The sequence below is a fragment of the Thamnophis elegans genome, chromosome 8, assembly GCF_009769535.1.
Source record: "Thamnophis elegans isolate rThaEle1 chromosome 8, rThaEle1.pri, whole genome shotgun sequence".
NCBI classification, from domain to species: Eukaryota; Metazoa; Chordata; class Lepidosauria; order Squamata; family Colubridae; genus Thamnophis; species Thamnophis elegans.
The window spans coordinates 42052974-42076378 of NC_045548.1; the positions used below are offsets into that span (position 1 = coordinate 42052974).

General features: G+C 38.2%; 1 protein-coding gene across 1 annotated transcript in view; it reads left to right on the forward strand.

Moving 5' to 3' along the window:
• Window positions 1-23405, forward strand: part of CHD7 (chromodomain helicase DNA binding protein 7) — a 206345-nt gene that overhangs the window by 114609 nt on the left and 68331 nt on the right. Inside the window, 2 exon segments of the mRNA XM_032222540.1 lie at window positions 17648-17786; window positions 23155-23292. Coding sequence (XP_032078431.1) covers window positions 17648-17786; window positions 23155-23292 — 277 coding nt within the window.

Genomic DNA, 23405 nt, shown 5'->3' on the forward strand with positions numbered 1-23405 from the left:
CGTAAAAAAAAAGAGAAAAAAAAAACCCAACATGACACTTCATTCCCCCATACACCCTCTCTTCTCCCCCTCCAACTTTCATTTCACCCCTCCAGCATTCCCCTCTTCTACTTCCCTTCCCCCTCAGACATCTCCCCCTCCCTCCATCTCACCCTCCTTACATTCCCTCTCACTCCCTCTTTACTTCTCCCTCCTCTTTCCCTCTTCTCCTCGCTTTGGTGTATCCATACATTTCAGTTTTTTTTTTTTTTTTTTTTTTTTTAAAAAAAAGGAGAAAAAGAAAAAAAGAAAAAAGAAAAACGAGCCGCAGTATACAAGTGAATTCTTATTGTTCTAAGAATTGAAACTGTAATTCCACCCTCCCCCCTCCCCCCCTATAATCCCCCCTCCCTAACCCCCTTACGGCTTCGCAGGTCCCATACCCGGCATGATTCTTTAACAAGCATTTGAGTATAATAAGGCCAGCTAACTTTAAAATTAAAAAAATAAAATAAAAGTAAAGCCAAAGAAAAAAAAAGAGAATAGTAAAAAATACAAAATAAAAAAACACACACACACACACAAAAAGAAAGGAGAAACAAGAAGGGTCAATAAACCCACTACGTTAACACAGCTTCCCATTATCTGTAAATCTTAAACAATGTAGCTCATTCCAAATTTCGGTTATTTTACTACTTGCAGGGTTTCAAACTGTATTAGAGCCAGGTAAGTTGATCAATTAGGATTCCCCAACTAAAAGTCTCATTGCTTTGTCTATCTATTCAGACCTTTAATTTATCTCTTTTTTATCCGAATATCCAAACCTTTCTATAAAACCATTAAACTCAAGTACTTCTTTCATTTTTCATTTCCAACACCTCCCTTTCTATCCTTACCCACCTCCACATGTAAATTTTTTTACCTTCCACCCTGCCTTTATCCATATCCACATATATATTTTATCCGCATCCATTGCTCCTCCCATATTTACTCCACTTTCCTGAAGACTCTCCGACCAATCTTTCTTGACCTTATATTGAAATAGCAACTCAAACAAACATCAGCTTGCATTCTAGCCCCAGGTAATCTAATTAAGCTTTCGCTACCCTTCCCTCTCCCACGCGCCTCCCAACTCCGTCCCAGACCACAACTCAAAAAGATCGCAATCTCCGCTCTCCTCGCCTAGGAAAATAATTCATGCGCAATTTGAGTTAGAGTTCAGACAAATCTTATATACAATATGTGTCCACAATCAGCAACGCTTCTTTCAGTCTCCATGTCTCATCATCGATATACAACTTTTCCATTTTATCCCAGACGGAAATCATAAAGCTTTAAGAACATCGCTAAGTCTTTATTCTTTAGTCTTCTGCCCTTCCGGAAGAGGAAAGCAACACCCTCCGCCTTGTAGCCACGTGTCTCGCTGTTTGTCTTCTCCTTCTCCTTGTCTCTCTCCAGGTCCGGATGAATCAGGAAGTCCCGCCTTCAGGGTCTCGTAGTAAAATTCTCGGGCTTCACAGACAGAATTAATGCGGTGTTTTTGGTTGCCAAATGTAACTGTAATACCAGCTGGGACTTCCCATTTGTATGGAATCTGAGAATTTCTGAGTTCTTCGGTTAAGAAAGCGTACTCTCTCCTTGTTCTTAATATTTGAGATGGTATCTCTTTAAAAACAATCAAGTCCTGTCCATCAATTCTCAACCTCTTGCTGTAAAGCCTCTGTATTATCTCATTTCTGGATTCCCTTGTGGTAAAGTATATAATTATGTCCCTCGGAAGCTGTCGCTGTTTTGCTACCCACGAATTCTGGCGGTAAATTCTTTGAATCTGCCAATCAAAGTTAAATCCCGGACTTCCCACCAAGCGGCTGAAAGCCTCAAAGAAGATCTGTTTCAAATTCTCCTGTTGGTTTTCACGCAATCCTCTAACTCTTATTGCAAAGGCAGTCTTATTATAATTTATCATGACAAGTTGTTTTTGAGCATTTTCAATTTCCTGTTGTAACGTTTGAATTTTGGATATCAAATTAAGATTAGTTTCTTCCAAAAGTTCCAATTTGTCCTCCGTTTCAGCAATATAATCTGTCATGACTGTCATTACTCCGATCATATCCTTCTTTGCCTGAGCAATTTTAGCATCAAATTGATCATATAAATCCGATATCAGTTGATTAATTTCCTGTCTGAAATCATTAAGCGTTTTGAGAAGAAATTCTTGTGTTAACAAATCTCCCGTGGAGGGTGTAGGAGGCAAGGGTAGCGGCTTCATAGCAGTTTTTGGAAATATGTTATTAAGGAAGCGCTTCTGTTTAGATTTGGGAGCCATTCCAGAGTAAAAATAAAAGACAAGCAATCAAGCGAGCCAAAAATCAAAGTCTCTGCTCCCCTCAGTTAATCTTTTAGCAATTAGTACGGAGAAGCCTTCAGGAGGGTAGGGCTGACTAAGTACGTCACATCAAACACAAAAGCTACGAGATCGCCATCTTGTGACGCAGCTAAAAAGAAAGGGAGCCTTTTGCGAAATTGAAGCTGGTATTTAGATAGTAATAGAAGAAATTCCTCAGGAATGGTCCCCGCCCGGATTGACTTTTAAATAGCTTAGCTTTGTCCTGGGGGGGGGGCAATCTGCCTGGGGCTGCAAAAAAGGCAGCGCGGAAAACTGGCCGGAGTAAAGGCTCAGCTAATGTTGAACCTCTTCTCCATTCACAGCAAAAAAAAGCTATGAATTACAAAGAGATCCTAACGACTGACCTTCTCCCTGCCCCTTTCTGCCAGAAAGGGGAGATTTCTATAGATCTTATAAGATATACGAACCAGAATCCTGACAGGAGCTTCGTTGAGCTCCCGACGGCGGCAGGCTCCTCCCCCCGAAGCCCGCGCTCATCCAGTTCTTAACGGCCTCAAGACCCTGGTTCATCACATCCACCGCTTCATTGAGTTGGCACGGGGCGGACAGATACAGCTGCGTATCGTCCGCGTATTGGTGGTATCTTATCCCGTGCCTCCGAATGATCTCGCCCAGCGGTTTCATGTATATGTTGAATAATAGGGGATAAGACCGAACCCTGCGGCACCCCATATGTTAGGGGCCTCAGGGACGATCTCTGCCCCCCGACCAACACCGACTGCGACCTGTCCGAGAGGTAGGAGGAGAACCACTGCAAGACAATGCCTCCCACCCCCACCTCCCGCAGTCATCGCAGAAGGATACCATGGTCGATGGTATCGAAAGCCGCTGAGAGGTCAAGGAGAACCAGGATGGACGCATGGCCTCCATCTCTGGCCCTCCAGAGATCATCGGTCAATGCGACCAAAGCGGTTTCTGTGCTGTAACCAGGTCTGAAGCCGGACTGGAAGGGGTCAAGATAACTGGGATAACTGTGACTGGGAGACACAGAAGGAAAATGTTCTAGAGGGGGCATAAAACCTTCAGGCTCCCAGCGCTCCCTATGAGCCTGGGGCCTATGTCTGTTTGAGGCCTATCTGGTTGATCTTTGCTGCAGTCCTGCAGCAATTCCTTGCCTGAAGGCTTTGGAGATAATAGCTGCCATGTCAGGAGGGGGTAGAGCCACTTCTGGCTCTTGAGGATGGAGGCCTGTAGTCGTAAGAGAAAGGTTGCTTCTGCATTGGACGTTCTAAGTCTCACTGGCTGCTCTCTGGTTGAAAGGGATCTGCTGTCTGTAGGAGAGATACAAAAACTCCCTCCTTCTGGGGGATAATTGGAGACAGAAGGGGAAGGGGGGTCCTCCTCGCTGTCCAGAGACCTTGTGGCCTGCTGTGGACTGTCACTTGTGCGAAGCTGCAATGTGAAAGGGTGGGAGCTGACTTGCCCTGTGGATCGTGGTTTATGGGCTCTCCTGGCTGCCTCCCTCTGGGTTTTGGCGAATTCGCGATCCAAGGCCCTCTGGCGCTGGGCACTCTGCTCACTCTGTAGCCTTGGAGGCCTTCTTAGAGTGCCCCCGCAACCTGGACCCTGAGGCTTGTCTTCTTTTGGCAGGCTTCAATCCCAAGGTTCCTGCCGCGTCCTCTCTATGAGGGGAGGGCAGCTGAGGGGCTTCTGTCACTCAGGCTAAACTTTCAGGAATGGCCTCCATCATCTTGCTCTACCACATGGCAATTACTTCTAATGCCGGCCTCATTCTTTTGGCCCTAAACAGTGGAGATATGGGCAGTGATTCCTGTTAAGGAAGGCAAAGGCCTAATTGGGCTCCACATGGCGTTAAACAGAACCCCTGGTGTTCACCTTGTCTTTGCACCTCTTTAAAATGGCGCCCGGGCAGCTCCTCATCATGGTGGGGCTTCAAAATGGCGCCTGAATGTTGGAATTGCTGTTTGAGGCCTGGGCTGCTGGTGTGGTGTGTCAGAATTGCTCTGTGAGGCCTGGGCTGGCGCCATGGAGCAAAAACTTTTGACAGTTCCCTTGTCAAGCTGCAGAACTGCTTGAGGTGATCGCAGTCTGTACAAGGCTAGGGTCAGCGTTCTGGAGCAATGCTCGTGGGCGCTGCCCTATATTGGCTGTTGGAACTAGGCTGACTTGCCATCTGATGGTCTTCAGCAGGATCCAGCAGAAGCCCCTTCCTCTGGGACCAGAGGCTGTTCTACCTGCTCTTGATGGGAGCCTGCGTCCAAGAAAAATCTTTTCTTGACTTGTTTTGATGTTGTGGAATATGGGAAGTATGGGAGCAGCCGAGGTGGCGCAGTGGTTAAATGCAGCACTGCAGGCTACTTCAGCTGACTGCAGTTCTGCAGTTCGGCTGTTCAAATCTCACCGGCTCAGGGTTGACTCAGCCTTCCATCCTTCCGAGGTGGGTAAAATGAGGACCCGGATTGTTGGGGGCAATATGCTGACTCTGTAAACCGCTTAGAGAGGGCTGAAAGCCCTATGAAGCGGTATATAAGTCTAACTGCTAACTGCTATTCAGGAATGGAGGAGAACTTAAACACACGTCTTGTCCTAAAATAGATTGAGTCTAAAAGCTGGGAGGAGCTACCAGAGGAAGCATGTCATCACAGCTTGCAGACTCAGTCCGATTGGATGACAGACGGCGTTAACCCATTCCTGGATACTATCTCCACTACTGTGGAGAACCACTGATCAATTCTACAATTCCTCTGGCAATTCTTGACTGACATAGAAAGAAGCATTGTCCTAAAAAAGCAGCTTTGAAAAGCACCTTTGGGACATTGTTCTAAAAGTACATTAACAATATATGATTTATAAGTTAATATGAGACCTTGGTCCATCAGTTGGGATTAAGATGGCAGGCTCCAGGTTCAAGTGTGCAACTATGAGGCTGGTGTACAAGGAGTTGTACATCAGCAGATGCCAGTTTCTTGGAGGAGAGATATATCTGCACCTTATGCAGAAAGCATTTAGCTCTCTTCAAAGAAAAGTGCTGCAGTCAACTTTATTCTCTTGTTGTCGTGCTAGAAGACAGCAAGATGGTTTTTTCCCCTTTTCAGGATAGCAGTACAATATAGGAGTATGGACTTTACTGCATGCCAGAGATAGTTGCTTATTGGCTTACTTGAAACCCTGAACATATTTTATCTGTTTGCTGGTGGAAAAGGTTAACACCTGCTTCCAAAGTAGCCAATCACATCACCACTGAATATTTGGCTCTGGGCTCCTTCCTCCAGAATCAGCCAGCCAATAGACCTTTGTGGGTTATCTTTGTGCTACCAGGATGGAGAGAGGGAAGTATATGAAGTTACCTGTATTGACTGCGTATCTCATTATGTGCCTTCTGCCACTTGAGGAAAATGCTAAGTATATTACTGCACTTGTTAAATTAGTTTAGTAAAATAATCTATGTGACTCACTAGGTATTTAATAAATACTTATACTATATATTATTTCATCCATAACTGCATATACTGATAAACTCAAAGTTGCACAAAATCTTGAAAGCAATTGTATTACCAAAAATTGCCATTAAATTGTGATTTTAAAATAATATATAAAGGCAAAATTATTAAATATTGGGGGAGTAATGTTAATTGTATTTAGCTACTTCATTCAAATTTAAATAAATCAAATTCAATTCATAATCTGCTTTGAGTTGTGATCCTAGTACGTCTAGTACACCACTTGCACAGTGTAGAAGTTGGATTAGGACTGAATTAGGAATAGAAATTTTTTATTTTGGCTAGTTATTCTGTGTCAGAGCAGTCCATGTTGTCATTCAGTGGGATTGCCAAGTATATGACCTTGAGCTCCTGAAGAAAAAGTGAGATATAAATTAACTAATAAATAAATGACCCACATACGGTTGTTGACCTGGACAACTTGTATTTCCCTAATTTATAAAATAGCAGTACTGTCTGTATCTTAATTTTCACATTAAGAGTTAAATTTGAGAAATGTCTGATTAAGTTCTTGCAGTATAGTTTTAGTAAAATGTTTTAAAAATAGCTGATATAAAAATTTGGCAGCATGGCAATTTATTAATGTAACTTTAAGAAGGAACTGAAGGAAACTCCACCTCCATGAGAAAATAACTTATGAATAATAACCAAATGGTTGCAAAACAAAGTCCCAGGGACTGCATATAATAGGAATCAGCCTAGTACTACTAAAACTGTAGATTATAATGCTGATAGATTTTTTTTCATTTATTTACTATGTTCCAATATTTTGATAATTTATTTGCCTGACTTATGAAAGAGGAATAACAATCATATATGATTTTGTATACTACATATAGAACAAGATGCATTGGTTGAGTATATTGGTTGAGTATATGTGCAGTTGTTTATTCATATAAAAATAGAGTTAAAGGACCAGAATAACAAATAGTATTCCAAGAGAAAACAGGACACACAATTTTGAGAGAAAAGCAAAGGAAAAAATGAATTGCTTGGGAAAGCTAGAGGTAATCTTTGATTTGACCACTACTCATAAAGGGACCGTTTAAAGTCATGATGGTACTGAACCAATGGAATAATCACTTCCTAAATTCTGTCCATTGCAGAAGCACCATGTGCTCAAAATTTGGATGCTTTGCAGCCCAATCACACTGATGATTGTAGTAGCACTCCTCCACCACCACCATCCAGCCTATCTTTCTACCTGTCAACCTGCATGAGCTATCCTCACCTTCACTGTTTTTAAGATGTGCCTGTTCTGGCTGTTGGGACTGGCTTTGGGTTGCAGTGTGAAAAAGAGGGGAGTTGAAAGCAGTCCTGCCCCCCTTTTTTCACAATGCAAAGTCAGCTTCCCCTCAGCCTGGCTGCCAAACCGGGCATGCCTCATCAACAGCAAAACAGAAAGATGACAAAGATTTACTGAGGTAGCAGAGCATACAGCAGCAGGTGTCTTGGAGGGCAGGGTATCAGGGCTGTGTTCGGGCTGTGCATTTCTGGGGCTGCTTCCTGCCCTACAAGGCAGAATGCAGAACAGCCAAAAGGGCACGGATGTGTGTATATGTAGGGGGTGATGGATGGGGAATGATGGATACAGTCCTTACCTTACTGAGGTTCAGAGCTAAATATAGTTCCAGCCTTCCAGTTCAAAATATTTTTGTAGATAGAAATGAATTTTAATCTATGTGAGGAATGTTAAAAGAGCATTTATATAAAAATAAGGATAGATTTTATAAAATATTTTACTTAGGTTTTTATTTGTGTTGTAAAAATTATCTTTGTGAACAAGAGACATTTTACACGCTCCCAATATGCTTTTGTATAACCTTTATGGGCTTGTAGAAGACATGAATAAGAAAGGATTCCTGAAAATCCTTCAGCTGTATCTTTTTCCTCAGTCAATTGAATAACTACAAAGGTTCTGCTTGTGCAGCACAAGAATTTGATACTGTCCATATACTATACAAAAATGCAAAATGTTACACCTAAGGTCCATTATACACCTTTGTGGTATAACTCTAGCATTATTTTCTCCAAATATACTGTAATGTATAGTATGGATGAATTAACAATACAGTGCTGTACGAATGCACCAATATCCTGAAAAGGTATCTGGAGAGTGAGATGTAAATATGTCTGTAGTTACAGCGAGAGAGAGACCGAACAAAACTCTCATAAGTAGTTTTGCAAGACTACTTCAGTAGAATTTTATAGGATTTCAAGTAAAGAATGCTGAAATTTTGCAAGGTTTTGGTGCTTATGTGATACATAAACACGCTATTGTAGAGACAGGGAACTTTAACTATCCTAACATCAACTGGAAAACAAACTACAGCAAATGAGAGATTGAAAAGGTTCCTCATCTGCATTCTGACAACTTTAATCTTTCAAAATGTGGAGGAGGGAACTATAGGGTCACTTAATACTTATTAATAGGGATGAAGTGGTTGAGAGAGTCGAAATTGTAGAAAGTTTGGGAGGGAATGATTAAGCCATACTATCATTCACCATAATGCAGGCAAGAGTAACTGAAGAAAGACTAGCGTTCTAGATTTTTTTTATTGAAAATTTTTGAAAACAAAACTTTTACAAATATTTACCTCCCTCCCTCTACCCTCCCCCCCAAACCTCCCCCCCCCCCCGACTTTCCAGAACCAATACAGGGTATAAATCTTTAACAAAGATATTCTAAGATAAACTTTAAAAAAAGTTTCATTTGAGCTTTAACTCCTCTTTGCTAGACTAGCTCTAAGCAGATTATATCATTCCTTGTTTCTTCAGTCATAAACTATCTGGAATTTCTTAGTCCCATATTTATTTTGAGTATAGTCAATCCATCTTCTCCACTCCAGTTTATATCTCTCATTTGAGTGGTCCTTGAGATATGCTGATATTTTAGCCATCTCTGCTAGGTTTGTTACTTTTAATGTCCATTCTTGAATAATAGGCAAATCTTCCTTCTTCCAGTATTGCGCCACCAACAGTCTTGCTGCGGTTATTAAATGCAAAATCAAGTTAGTCTCTATAACTGTACAATCAGTAATTATACGTAACAAGAATAACTGAGGGGTAAACTTTATCCTTTTTTAAAGAACATTTTGCATAATCCATCATATTTTTATCCAAAATGCTTTTACCTTTTCACCATATATGATAGTATGTAGCATCGAGGCAATCACATCTCCAGTATTTAGGTTGTAAATTCGGATACATAGAGGCCAGTTTTTTAGGATCTAAATGCCATCTATAAAACATCTTATAAAAGTTTTCTCTCAAATTTTGGGCTTGTGTAAATTTTACATTTCTTACCCAAATCTTTTCCCATGTATCCAACATTATTGGTTCTTCAAAATTTTGTGCCCACTTTATCATGCAGTCTTTATCTAATTCTGTTTCCGAATCCATTTCTATTAATACATTATATAGTCTCTTTATATGCATTGGACTTTGATCCCTAATTTGTTTTAGTAAATTATCCTCATTTTGCGTAAAACCGATTTTTTTATCTTTTTTCCCTCTGGCCTGTGACTGGCCATACTGAAACCATGTTTGAATTGCCTTTTCCTCTTTTAGTACATTCAAGGGTTTTAATTGTAATACACCTCTTTCTAAGGTGAGAAGCTGTCTGTATGTAATTACATCTTGTTTTTGTACTATATTTATGTTTTCTATTGCGTGTCTAGGAATTGCCCACATGGGTATCTTATCATTTAGTTTGTATTGATATTTTTTCCAGACCCGCAGTAGAACATTCCTTAAAATATGACTTTTAAAATTCTTATCTACCTTTTTGTCATATAGCAGGTAAGCATGCCAGCCATATATCAAATCATGCCCTTCTATATTAAGTATTCTATCGTCTGTTAAGTTAATCCAGTCACTAATTACCGATAAAACTACTGCTTCATAATATAGTTTTAAATTTGGTAATTTCAAACCTCCTCTCTCACGCACATCTTGCATTATTTTTAGTTTTATTCTTGGCTTCTTCCCTGCCCATACAAATTTATTAATGCCCTTTTGCCATTCTAACAAATTTGCATCTTTTTAAAGTATTGGTATCATTTGAAAAGGAAATAAAAATTTAGGTAGAACATTCATTTTCACCGCTGCTATTCTTTCCAACAAAGATAATTGTAATTTTTCCCAATTTTTCATCTTTGTCTGTATGCTGCGCCATAGTGGCTCATAATTGTACTTATATAGTTTCCCATTTGAGGTTGAGATATAGACTCCTAGATATTTAATCTTTTTAACTATTTCACATCCTGTCACTCCTTCTAATTCTTCCCTTTGTTTAATATTCATATTTTTAACTAGCATCTTTGTTTTCCCTAAATTTATTTTAAATCCAGACACTTGGCCATATTGATTAATCATATTCATTAAAACCTTACTAGATTCCTTTGGTTGGGTTAATGTTATAATCAAATCATCCACAAAAGCACGTATTCTATATTCTTGATGCCTAATCTTGATTCCCTGTAAATCATCTGATCCCCGTATTTTATTCAACAATAATTCCAGAGTTATAATAAACAGTAATGGGGATAGGGGACAACCCTGCCTTGTACCTTTCTCGATTTTAAATGGGTCTGTTAAGCTTTCATTGACTATAATTTGTGCTGTTTGTTCCTGATATATTGCTTTAATTGATTGTAAAAAGTGCTCTCCTATTTGCATTTTTTGCATTATTTTCATTAAAAATTGCCAATTCACTTGATCAAAGGCTTTCTCGGCATCTAGAAATATAAGCGCTGCAGGAATTTGATTATTCTTTCCCAAATATTCCAGTATATTAACAATTTGTCTTCCATTACTTCTCATTTGTCTCCCTTGTATAAAACCGGTTTGATCATTAAGAATCAATTGCTGAATAACCAACATTAACCTATTCGCTAGTATTTTAGTGAAAATTTTATAATCTATGTTAAGTAATGATATAGGTCTGTAATTTTTTGGTTGACTAAGATCTTGATCTTCTTTGGGTATCAGGGAATATGAAGGCTGTCTTCCAAGATGGGGGTACCTTCCCTTCCATTTGGATCTTACTAAATAGTTCCTTAAGGGGTTCTATCATTTCTAATTGTAGATTTTTGTAATAAGCCGCTGTCAAACCGTCTGTACCCAGTGCTTTCCCTACCTTTAGGTGTTTGATTACCTGGAGAATTACCCCCCAAGTTATTGGTTGATTCAATCTCTCCCTCTGCTCGTCTTTAACTATGGGTATCTTTTCTTTATCCAAGTATCTATCTATATCTAAACCTTGTATTTTGTCATTCATGTACAGTCCTGTGAAAAATTCACGAAAGACCTTTTGAATCTCATCCTGTTGATACACTTCCTTCCCTTTATAATGTAATTTCGATATATTGTGAGATTTCTGTTTCTTCCTAATCAGATATGCTAACCATCTACCAGATTTGTTTGCATTACAAAAAGTATTATGTTTTACATATAGCAAGTTAGTAGCCACCTGGTCTGACATGAGCATATTAAATTGCGCTCTTAATAAAGTAATTGCTTCTTTAATCTTCTTATCTCCTGGGTTTAATATTAATTCCTGTTCCCTCTTCCAGATTTCATCCTCTAGTTCAGTTCTTTTTTCCCCCTGTTTATGTCTATGTAACCTATTTAAATTTATTAAAACTCCTCGCATGTACGCTTTACTTGCATCCCAGACCATTTCCATAGATGTCCCCTTATTCATATTAAAAACAAAATATTATCTTAACAATTTTTTACATTCATTAATATTTTTCTCATATCTAAATAAGTTTTCATTCAATCTCCAAGTCCTTCTTGCTTGTGTCCCATATTCCAGCTCCATCCAAACCGGATTATGATCTGATAAAGCTCTGGAACATAACTTCATCTTCTTTACCCTAGAAAGCAAATCATTTGTTATTAGTATAAAGTCAATCCTAGAAAAGGCTTGATGTCTATCGGAAAAAAATATAAAGTCATATTCTTCTGCATTCTTTTCTCGCCAGATGTCTCTCAGTTCAAAATCATCCATCATATCGAAAAAGGACTTGGGTAGTTTCGCTCGCGTTTGGATATTTTGCCGGAGACCCTTCTTATCTTTCTTGGTATCCATAACACCGTTCCAGTCACCCAATAATATGCAAGATCTATAGTCCCAATGTACTAACTTAGTATGGAGCGTTTTATAAAATTTGTCTTGTTGTTGATTGGGAACATATATTCCCATTAGAAGTATCTTTTTCCCTTCTAATATCAGTTCTATTGCAATATATCTTCCTTGAGAATCTGCTTCAATTAATTCAGCTTTCATGTCCTTTCTTAAGTAAATAACTATACCATTTTTCTTCTCAGGAGCAAAGTGTTGTCCAAGTCTTGTGTTTATCAAATATTTCTGGTCAGTTGATCTAATATGAGTCTCTTGCAAGCAAATTATGTCATTCTTAAATTGTTTCAAATAATGATTTATTTTCTTCCTTTTCTGTGGGGAGTTTAAACCATTAACGTTCCAGGTTAGGAACTTAGTTATTATCTTTAGCTCCCTGAAGCTTTTTAAGAGCCATCTGGAAATCCTGTAGTTTGGCTTTCGGCCTGGCTCCTCCCACTGCTTCTGAGCTAAAACCTGTGAATTCTTGGATGATAGTGTGTGTTTGTTGTAAAGCTTGTTGCTTTTTTAACTCTTGTTCCATTCGCCTAGTAATCACGCGGGTTTGTCTTTGCTCCTTTGCTCCTTCTAGTTCTGAGAGAGAAAGTTGATCCAGCCTTGGTGATCCTTGGGTAGCTTGCTGTCTGTCCTGTCCTTCTTGTTCTCTTTCTCTGGGTCCTGGAGGGGGGGGATGTCCAGCCTTCAGTATATTATTATAAAAATCTTGAGCCTTCCATGCTGAGTTAAGATGATATCTTTGCCCCTGGTAAGTAACTGCTAGCCCGGCTGGGGCCTCCTATCTGAACTGTAGCTGACGATTTTTGAGCTCATCGACTAAGAAGGCATAGTCTTTCCTCGATCTCAACATTTTGGGTGGTATTTCCTTCAAAACAGTCACCGCCTGACCGCCAATTTGAAGCTTGGTTTTGTAAGACTCTTGCAATATCGAATTCCTCTCATAGCAAAATACACCACAATGTCTCTTGGCAGTTGCTTTTGTCTGGCGAGCCAGGAATTGACACAATATATCTTGTCAATCTGCCAATCAAAAATCCCTCCTGACTGTCCCATCAATTGATCAAAAGCTTCTGAGAAAATCTGCTTCAAATTTTCTTGGTTTTTCTCTTTGAGGCCTCTTATCCTTAAGGCAAATTCCATCTGTCTGTACTGCAACATTATAATTTCATTTTCTGCATCACCAACCTTTTGTTGTACCACATCCATTTTTGTTACCAGGTTAATATTGGAATCATTAAGATCTTCCAATTTATCTTCAATTCCTAATACATAGCCCGATAGGCATTTAAAAGCGTCTAAAATATCGCCTCTAATTTGTTGATTGCGAATCTGGACTGAATTCATAACTTCTGACAATTCCTTATTGGCAGCAGATATCTTTTCCTGTATTTTAATTTCCATCGTAGCTGCATGATTTTTTAAGGCCTCGGCTAAGGCCACGCTTAGTTCTTTTTGCGGTATTTCTCGGGTCAAAGGCTCCCCTGCGGGGGTAGGAGGAGGTTTGAGGGGGAGTAGTGACTGTAATTTAGTTCCAGGAGCAGGTGAATTACCAGCGCTCTTTGAGGCATTTATCTTTTGCTGCTTAGAGGCCATTTCACATTTAATCTTCTCCACCCAATTACTAAATCCAGGCAAGCCGCTTGTCCAGCAATTACTATTTAGTTTAGTAATAAATCACTACTGATTTAATGATCTTTAACTATTCTGAGCTCTGTAAATATCTGTGGCATCAAAGCCTGACCCCGCCTACAAAGCTGTTCGGCGCCATTTTCTGTGTGTTTCTAGCAAGTAGTTTATCAGAAGGAATTCTTTAAAAAATGGAGTTAAAGTCTTAATACATACAATTAGAAGTTCTCCAGTATCAGTTCTGCCCGTGCTGGGATCAGTAATAAATCAATCCTTGAGCTGAGGGTGGACGTATGCCTTCATTCTGCAAAAAGGCAGAAGAATTCCTTGACACCGAGAATTCACTGTGTTGCCGGGTGGCTCACACCTCCCACCCCCAGATTTATGTTCTGGGGGCGTTAAATGGAGCGCTACCCAAACACAGCTTCCTCACCTCCTCCTCTTTGCCCGGAGAAAAGGTAATCAAACTGTCAAACAGTTGGTGGATACTGTTTAGACAGCTTAACGCAGCCAAGGATCCGGAGCTGTTAAAAACAACAACTCCTCTCAGACCACGCCCATCCGGAAGCCGTTCTAGATTTTAAGAGATGTGACTTCAATAAAATAACAGTTCAGGATGCTTGGGAAACTCTGAAAATAAGGTAATAAAGGCTTAAATACCACAAAGAAATTAAAATGGAACATTTGATGAGACCCGCATGGTTGCACAAAGAACTTTTTGACAAACTGAAGGTCCAAAAGAAGAAGTGTAAAAAATGGAAAGAGGATTTTGTAACTATAGCAGAATACCAGCAAATAGCCTGAATCTGTAACGTCAGTCCATATGTTGCAGGAATATCTGAAAAACTCCAGATTTTCAACCAACCCAATATACATATACATTTTAAACTCAAAAATACACTAAGGCAGAAGCTTGTCCATCCCAAGGATAAACACCCAGGCACAAACTGAGCAGTATGCAGTACAATGCAGTCAGACAGACAGACAGACAGACAGACATGAAACATCACCACTTCACAAATGCATGGTACAATGTTGGAAAATAAACACACCAGGACAAGATTCAGAAGTCCATCTGCATTTGAAAGACATGTCTTTTGAACACAGCAAAATCCACATTCTAGACAGACAAGACCACTGGTTTGAAAGAGGGGTTAAAGAGGCCGTCTACGTTAAGATTGAACAGCCCTCTTTCAATCGAGGGGGAGAGATACTACACTACCTATCTCCTGGTTACAGCAGTTCTGAAAAAGTTCCATGTCCATTTGCATTATTCGAGTGATCCTGAAGGCACAGATGAACCTCCAAGTGGCCTCAACCAGTCTCAGAAAGAGTGCTAACAGCCAGATGACTGCATACATCCTTCTATCCTCCACCATTCAGTCATAATGGAAGAAACTTCTTGGATGAGAAGCAAAATGTCTTCAAAGAAAAACAAAATCCAGTTGTCTTTTGAAAAAGCACATTTTGGACATACTGTTCTACTACTAGTGTGCTATTACTATTGCTATTTTACTACTACGACGCTGTACTTTATTTTTACATGCCCTGATTTAAATCCTCTCCCTAATTCTTTTCTAGGATTTCTTTTACTCTTAATTTCTACTTTATTAAAGCCAGCATGTAAAGCACTGGCACCTTCTCAATGCTGGGCTTGACTGTGCATCTTCCTTTTCTTCCAAACCCTTTCCTTGACTGTGAAGAAAACACCTTTTATTTAGCATCTTTGTTATGCTGTTGCTGCTGTTGTTATAAAAGCTCACATATTTCCTCCCCTGCCAGTTTCAAACTTAAGCCTTTTATAAGCAATTCTGCTGTGCTGCCACTTATTTGAGAAGGCTCAAATAAATGGGGTAAAAGACAACACAGGTGCCTGCAATTTTCCCAGCAGCCTGTTCTTCTACACTACCTATCTATCTCAGCAGAAAATCTGTTAGCCTCTATAGTTAGCTTCTGGATAATTTGCACTAGATCAAGAAAATGCTCCAGATCCCTAATATTTTTATGAATAGCAAGTTTCTTATCCCTCTACATATAGTTAGGGTTCTGAAATGAAGAATTCAGTGGTAGAAAACTATGTAGAAGACATTGAGTCCAGTCTGGAAAATGAAAAAAATAATCCTGAAACAATGACAAGGCTTAAGTTCATCTTGTTTGTTTAGAGTAATTCCCTTGCTCTAGTTGATGGGTGATAGTAGTTAAAAAAAAGCACAGCTGGTTTTGCAGACAATTCAGAGTGAAACTTCCTTCTGTGTAAGTATTTGAATTTTCTCTCTGTCTTAAAAAATAGAGAATACAAAGCATGTTACCACTTTTTAGCTTTTTAGGATATTAGCATGTTATCAAACTTGCTCTAAAGAATTCATCAATATGTCAAGCTAGCCACTCATAAGCAGTACTGCACACAAGGTATGCTAACTATTATTAAGCTAAATTGTATGGTCTGATTGATAGAGGTCACCAGTAAAAAGTAGTAACCTGTCAACTTGTTTTATCTGGCAACAGTTCAAGCACGACAGGCTTACCTTTGATTTAAACAAATTTGAGAAATATGTAAAGTTAGGGAAGCAGTTTTCCACTGATTTGATAAAAGAAACCACAAAATGCTGCAGCGCAGGTGTTGAAAATGTTTGAAAGCTGATTGAGGGAAGCAGATGGCTTTAGTCAGTGGCATCCAGCCAAAAGAGCAGGTGCTGGTCATGTGATCACTGGTTACCAGGGTAATCTGATTGCTCTTGGCGTGCAGATGAAAGGAAAGGGGCCCTGCATTCAGCTGTAGCATTGTATAATTTGTGGCAGTTAGAGCGGAAATAAATGCTGGAAATGGAGCCTCATAGTAGGGGAGGCTACTGTCCATGTAGTATATATACACTGGCATGGTTGGAAACAGAACAGTTGTGAAGATTCATTTTGAAGAAAATGATTGTCTTCTGACACTTAACACATAGCAACCCATGTTTGGCCTTGTCAGATTTCTTCTTCTTCTTCTTCTTTTTTTTTTGAGCTTTTTGAAAATCAAATGTGTGTTTATAAATTGACATTTGGGAAGTATAAAGAATTTTATTCTTTACTGTTTGTGTAAAAATAATGGCTTAGAATGATTCTCAATCAGTTCATTTAGAAACCTATTTGTATGACTTCAACATAAAATGTCAAATGAAAACATTTAACTCAGTAAATTATCAAATCTCTCCTTCCTTCAGAATATCATGAATACATTTGCCAAAACTACATGTACAGTTTCTAGGAATTTGAGATAACATCTGATGGAGTTCTGTGAAATTATGTATGTTTTCATTTGTGTTTTTCAAGTTATTAAAGTAATTTCAGCTGAATGTTCATGATTGAGTCTTTAAATAACATGTACACCATACATCTAAATTTACTAAATTTTGCTTCATCTCTTATGAGAATATTTTTCAGAAATCCCACATGGAAGCAAAAATTGCTCTTTATGTCCTGAATACAATATTAATCTCAACAGATTTAACATTCCCATATGCTTATTATATTATCATTATTCTTGGCAATATGAAGGTATTATGAATACTCAATGTACTTGTATGGTTTTTGAAGTGCCTAAATTTTATTTACTAGAAGCCAGGTTTTACTTTTTTATGTAAGTTCATTATCTCTATCCGTGCCCCCATTTTAATACTGACTTATGCAGTGTTGGCATATCTACCCTAGAAAGGAGAATTCTAAAGGAAGATATAACAGGCTTAGTGTACATGTAGATGTATGCTGCCTAAGATAAACATGTCAAGATTTGTCCTTCAGATACTTTTCTCAATTTGTTTTACTGTGTATACTTCGTTAACATTTTCAACAAACTGACTTTTTTATATTTATTTTGGTTTTATACATATTGCAATTAAATGGGCCCAATAGCATTTATAAAATAATATTTAAAAAGTTCATTAGATTGAGGAAATTGAAACAGCTGTAATAGTTTCTGGAAATTTACTCCATTTCAGAATAGGAAAGGATTTGTATATGCAATACTAATTAAAGATATTTATATTTCAGTAACAAGAAAGCAGAATCGGAATCTAGTGCAGTGAAGAAAAAGGTCAACAAGGGAAAGGAAGGTTCTGAAAACTCAGATGTGGAAAAAACACCACTAGGATCACCACATCCTGAAGAGGAAGATGATGCAGGAATTCAGGTACTTCCATTGGTCATTTGTTCATACCTGATTGTTGAGCACTATGGCCTCATTCAGATGTAATGCTAATCTATTGTTTAGTTTTACAAGAAAACAAAAGCGCACCCCCTTTTTAAAAAAAAAAAACCTGATGAAAAATTTGGAAATGTCAATTTGCTGTCAAGTTAATCACAATTTATCTGAATTGTATAATGCTCTATCATCAATAAGTTCCTTGAAGTAATTATGATGATGGCTTTTTTCAATTCGCTGCAGTTGAGTTTAATGAAAGATTAGGTTTGGAACATTCTAGTAAATTGTAGTTAATAAAAAACAGAAACTGAAGACCTGCTGGAATAGGATATGGAAAATAAATAGTATAGATATATGCCAAAAGACTGGTTTTGGTTTGTTTGTTTGTTTTAAATATCTTTAGGTCCTGTGCGTTGCAAGGACAAGTCCCTGCAGTGTTCTTGGCAAGTTTTGTTAAGTCCTTCTTCAACTGAGAGAGTGACTGGCCCACATTTACTCAGATCAGAGGTGGGCTGCTGCCTGTTGGGACTGGTTCATCCAAACCAGTTGTTCCAATTCTGCACAGTTCAGAGAACCGGCAAATCAAACCACCGGCCTGAAAGACAACCTGAAAAAAGGCCTGAAATCGGCTTGAAAATGCCCAAAAAACAGTTTATCCAGTTTCTCTTCCTCATGCAGCCAACTTTCCCAGTCTAGCTTGATGCAGTCTCTCACCCATACCCAAACAGACACACAAACTGGTTGGCTCTTTCTTTCTTCTCCTCCCCCACCGGAGACCCATGGATTCCCTCCCTAACTATGTTAAAAAATTTGGAGCCCACCACTGACCCAGATGCCTTTTGTGTCCAAGGCGAAACTAGAACTCATAGTCTCTCGGTTTATATCCTGATGGCCTAACCTACTACACTAAATTGGCTGTCAAGATTCATTCTTACTATTCCTAATGTTAGTAGATCACTGCAACTAATACAGTAGAGCTTCTGGTACTCAGAAACCAGAATTCCTGACCTAACAATATGTTATGAATGATTAGCATGTGAATGTGTGGTCTATTTTTTCAACCTTATTGTGAATGGAAAACTAGAGAATCCATTCTTTTGTACTTTGGTTCTTATCTTCTTGCTCCTAAACAATCTTGGTTTGTAGGTTTGCAATTTTATTTTCATTGCTTGGGCATTAATACATTATGATCATAGTTAAAAAGTCATCGAAAGCTAATGGTTCAGGTAAGCTAAGAAAGTTGAACCTGGCCAGAAAATTCAAAATCAAATGATCTTATAATAAAGATTATAAAGGATTAAAACTGAAAAACTGTCAGTATGGCTTTTTACTGCATTATTTGTATTCAGGTAGGATTTAAAATGTAAATTGATTTATTGCTGGTTTAATCTGATGTTCTCTATTCTTATGTATTTTTAAATTACAGATTTAGTTGAATTAGGTTTAATCTGATGTTCTCTATTCTTATGTATTTTTAAATTACAGATTTAGTTGAATTAGGTTTTATTTTCATGTATACCCACTCACATACACATTAGCTATTCCATTTCAGAGTAAGAAGTGTTATACAAAATGTAGAAAAGGAGTAAATAACTAATGAAAAAAGGATTTGAATAAAATAAAATCTAAATAGAGTTTTTAGCAGTACAATTTTCTTTGTCTCCTTATACATTTCTATTATTATGACCTATTCTTGTTTCTATCATATCTCTATCATATTTTGTTGTTTTACAATCTTTTTTTTTTTGAGGATCTCATTAACTTTATCCAATCATGACTGTTTCACTATTTATTCATATGATTGTTTTGGAATATGATCCTCTTTTATTTTCTTTATATGACCAAGCCACCTAAACATCTTTCCTTTGTATAGGTCTGTGATAGCGAACCTATAGCACGCATGCCACAGTTGGCACACAGAGCAATTTGTCAGGGCACGTGAGATGTTGCCCTGTCAGTTGGCCAGCGTGCATCCTTGAAGCCTCCGGAAAACTGGCCCTACGGGCAAACCAAAAGTTCAGGAAAAGACTTCCTGTTTGCTTATAGGGTCCTTTTTTGCCCTCCGGAGCCTTTAGGGAAGCCTCTTGAAGGCCCTTGAAAGCTCTGGAGGGCTAAAACCGGCCCTACGAGCAAACCAGAAGTCAGTTCCCCAAATGCGGTACAGAGGCTTTAAGGAAGCTCCTGAAGCCTCTGGAGGGCCTCCGAGGGCATTGGGGGGGTCTGTTTTCGCCCTCCCCAGGCTCCTATAAAGCCTCTGTAGCCTGGGGAGGGCAAAAAAGCATGCCAAAAATGGGGGGACTGCTGGTTGTGCGCGCATGCATGCTGAGGTCATGCGCAAAGTATTATGGGTGTGGCATGCGCATGCACGATCCCCCTGTACTCCCCCGCTTTTGGCACGTGAGCCAAAAAAGGTTCACCATCACTGGTATAGGTCATTCAGTTTTATATTCATTCAACATCCATTCAGCATCTATTCATTCTTCATCTTATTTTATCAGAAAATATTTCTTAAGGATCCCATGCCTTCTCCATTCAGGTTTTATGTTTCTTCCAATATATTCAACTCTGATATCCACTTAAAAAGTGAATAGATCACACATATATATTAAAACAAGTTATTTTTCAAAGTAGCAATAACCATTTCACAGTACTTTACAGCCCTCTCTGTGCAGTTTTAGAGTCAGCATATTGCCCTCATTTTACTGACCTCAGAAGGATGGAAGAGTGAGTGAGTCAACCTTGAGCTGGTGAGACTTGAACTGCAGTACTGCATTCTAACCACTGAGCCACCATGGGACCACAATGAACACATACTATCCCATTACCATTCTAGTAGCATGTATACATATTAAAATTTTCTTAACAATTTTCCCATCTTAAGTAAACATTCTGCCAAAATACACAAATTAATCTACTTTCTTTACTTTTCTCTTTTTATGTATAACTTTCATTTATTCATTTATTTCTCCTATGGGGCACTGCTATCTAGATCATCAGTATATTTATTTTCAGATCCATATTCCTTATTGCATTATACAGTTTAGCATTTGTTTCAGTTATTCAGCTTCTCAGCCAACAGCATAGCATTGTCGGCATACAAAAGTATTTATACATTGATGTCACCACAAATATTCCTTATATATTTAATTCATAAATGTTAAAAACCTAAGGGGACGTCACACATATTTGTCTTCAGTATTGTATAATTTGCTAAAGATATTACTTATTTTCACATGTTGCTTCCATCATGTACTGCTTTTATTGCATATAGTAACTAACTTTCATATTGGCAGAAAATGTTGCATAATTAAACTATATAGTAAACTATACAATAAATCAGCAAACATATTTCTCACCTTCATGCATTTGTCTACAGCACACTAAAGAGCAAAAAAAAAAGTCTGGTTTGCGTATATCCTGCCTGACATAAAATTGCTATATTTTCCAAATTTAGCTTGTTGCAAATTATTGCCATCTATTGTGTCCTTTTAGTCTGAATTCTGCTAAATGTCTTCCCAGGTACACTAAGTGAAGAAATCCTCTTGTGTATTTACTTTTATTGTCACTCCTTTTACACAATGAAACAGTAACAACATCTGGCACAGATGACTTCACAAATGCATTAAGTCACATAGCTAGTCAATAAGAAAATAACATAACATGGTTTAACTACACCTGCAGTTTCTGCTTTTCATTATTCTCACAGCCTTCATGACTTACATGTTAGCAATTCTTATACATTCGTTTTCTCTCATCTTATTTTTGCAGCAATTCTTCTCTTATATGCACTTTTTATCCTTTGCCTGTTTCCTTACATTGTTCTATCAAGAATAATTGTTCATACTACTCATTAAAGTAATTTCTCACCTTGTTTAACACTTTGGTTACATTGTTGTCTTCACTTTGTTCCAGTCTGCTTCAACCCATCATTCCCTACAACTTCCTATGCATTTAATCTGTAAACCAGAGGTGAAGCTCAGTCGGTTTGGACCGATTCTCCTGAACCGGTAATGGAAATCACAGGGGGCCCCACCCACCTGCCCCGGTGCTATCCCATCCTATTTAGGGACTTTTTAAAGTCGGGGGCATGCGTGAAGCAATGCACGTGAGCAAAGTGCATGCACGGAAGGCTGGACACGTGTGGAAGCGGCGCACACGTGGCAAACTAGTGGTAACAAAATGTGAAACCCACCGCTGCGATCAACTAATACTTTATACAGGATTCATAGTTTTTCTTTCATTTTGTTATTGCTTTTTTCCTTCTGTATAACTTTTCCAAAAATCCACTCTACCAAAAGATGGTCTATTCCAGGTTTAGAATCTCTGATCGCTATTATAGCCTTCCTAACTCTGTCAGTGTTTCGTAAACAAAAAAATCAGTCATGCTTTTAGAATTGTATTCATTTTTCTCCTTGTATATTTTGTGAATAGATTTGTGCTTAATCCATATATTAAAAACACCATTTTTTAAAATTTCACTATTTAGTAATTGTACCACACAATTACTATTGACCTGTGCATTACAGATTATACAAGTTCATATTTTCTAACATGTATTTAACTTTTTTATCCATACTGAAATCATCTGGACTTCTTTGCATGAAAACAAGTTCCACTTCAGATGATAAATTTCTTTCAGATGTTACATTCTTTCATTTTTTTCTTTATTTCACAAACAGAACATTTTCATGAATATTATACCTTTTACTTTGTGCGTCACTTAAAGTTCAATCTACAATATTTAATATGTCATGGGATCATCAGGGTTTTGATCAATTGAAACATTTACATAATACTTTTTATAAGATAATGAATTAGTAGACTAGCGTACTAAACTTAAGTCATATCTGTAGCCCTTCCGGCAAACCTTACTAATACTAAGGACACAGCAATCAATTTTGAATCATTTTGGCCAGTATGCCACAAGCACAACCAAAGTGGTCAGATCCACTCAAGCTTGCTCATGTTATTTATACAGGTTAAGATCTCCAATATGAAGCCTGTATTTCAAGTCAGTCTTAAGTTTCCCAGAATGTCCCTAATGGGGCTGTTTTGAAAGTTTATAATTAAAAATTCACATGCTGCAGTTTTGACGAAAAGGTGAGATAGAAATTCAGTAAACAAATGGTGATGCAAATATTGTAGTTCACAGGCCAAGTGAACCTGGCTGTTGGGGTATTACCTCATTCACATGTACATAGGATTCTCCCACAGTGATATATGAACTTGAACATCTGCCCAACAAACAGAAGAAAACCATTTTGTATGAAAGCACTAATATGGGACTAGAAAGAAATAGTTATTATTGATAACAGAGTAAAATCATATACAATCATTTCTTATTTCTTTTTTGCAGAAGAGGCGTTCTAGCAGGCAAGTTAAAAGAAAGCGTTATACAGAAGACTTGGAATTCAAGATTTCTGATGAAGAAGTTGATGATGCAGATGCTGCAGGAAGAAACTCCCCTTCAAATAATTCTCAGTCCGAGCAACAGGTCTGTTTATATTCTTCAAACTGAGGAATAAACTCTGTACAATATTGTAGTGTTGCTTCCCCTCCAAGGTAATTTCCATCTCAGTTTGGCTCAACATGCCAAAATAAATTAGT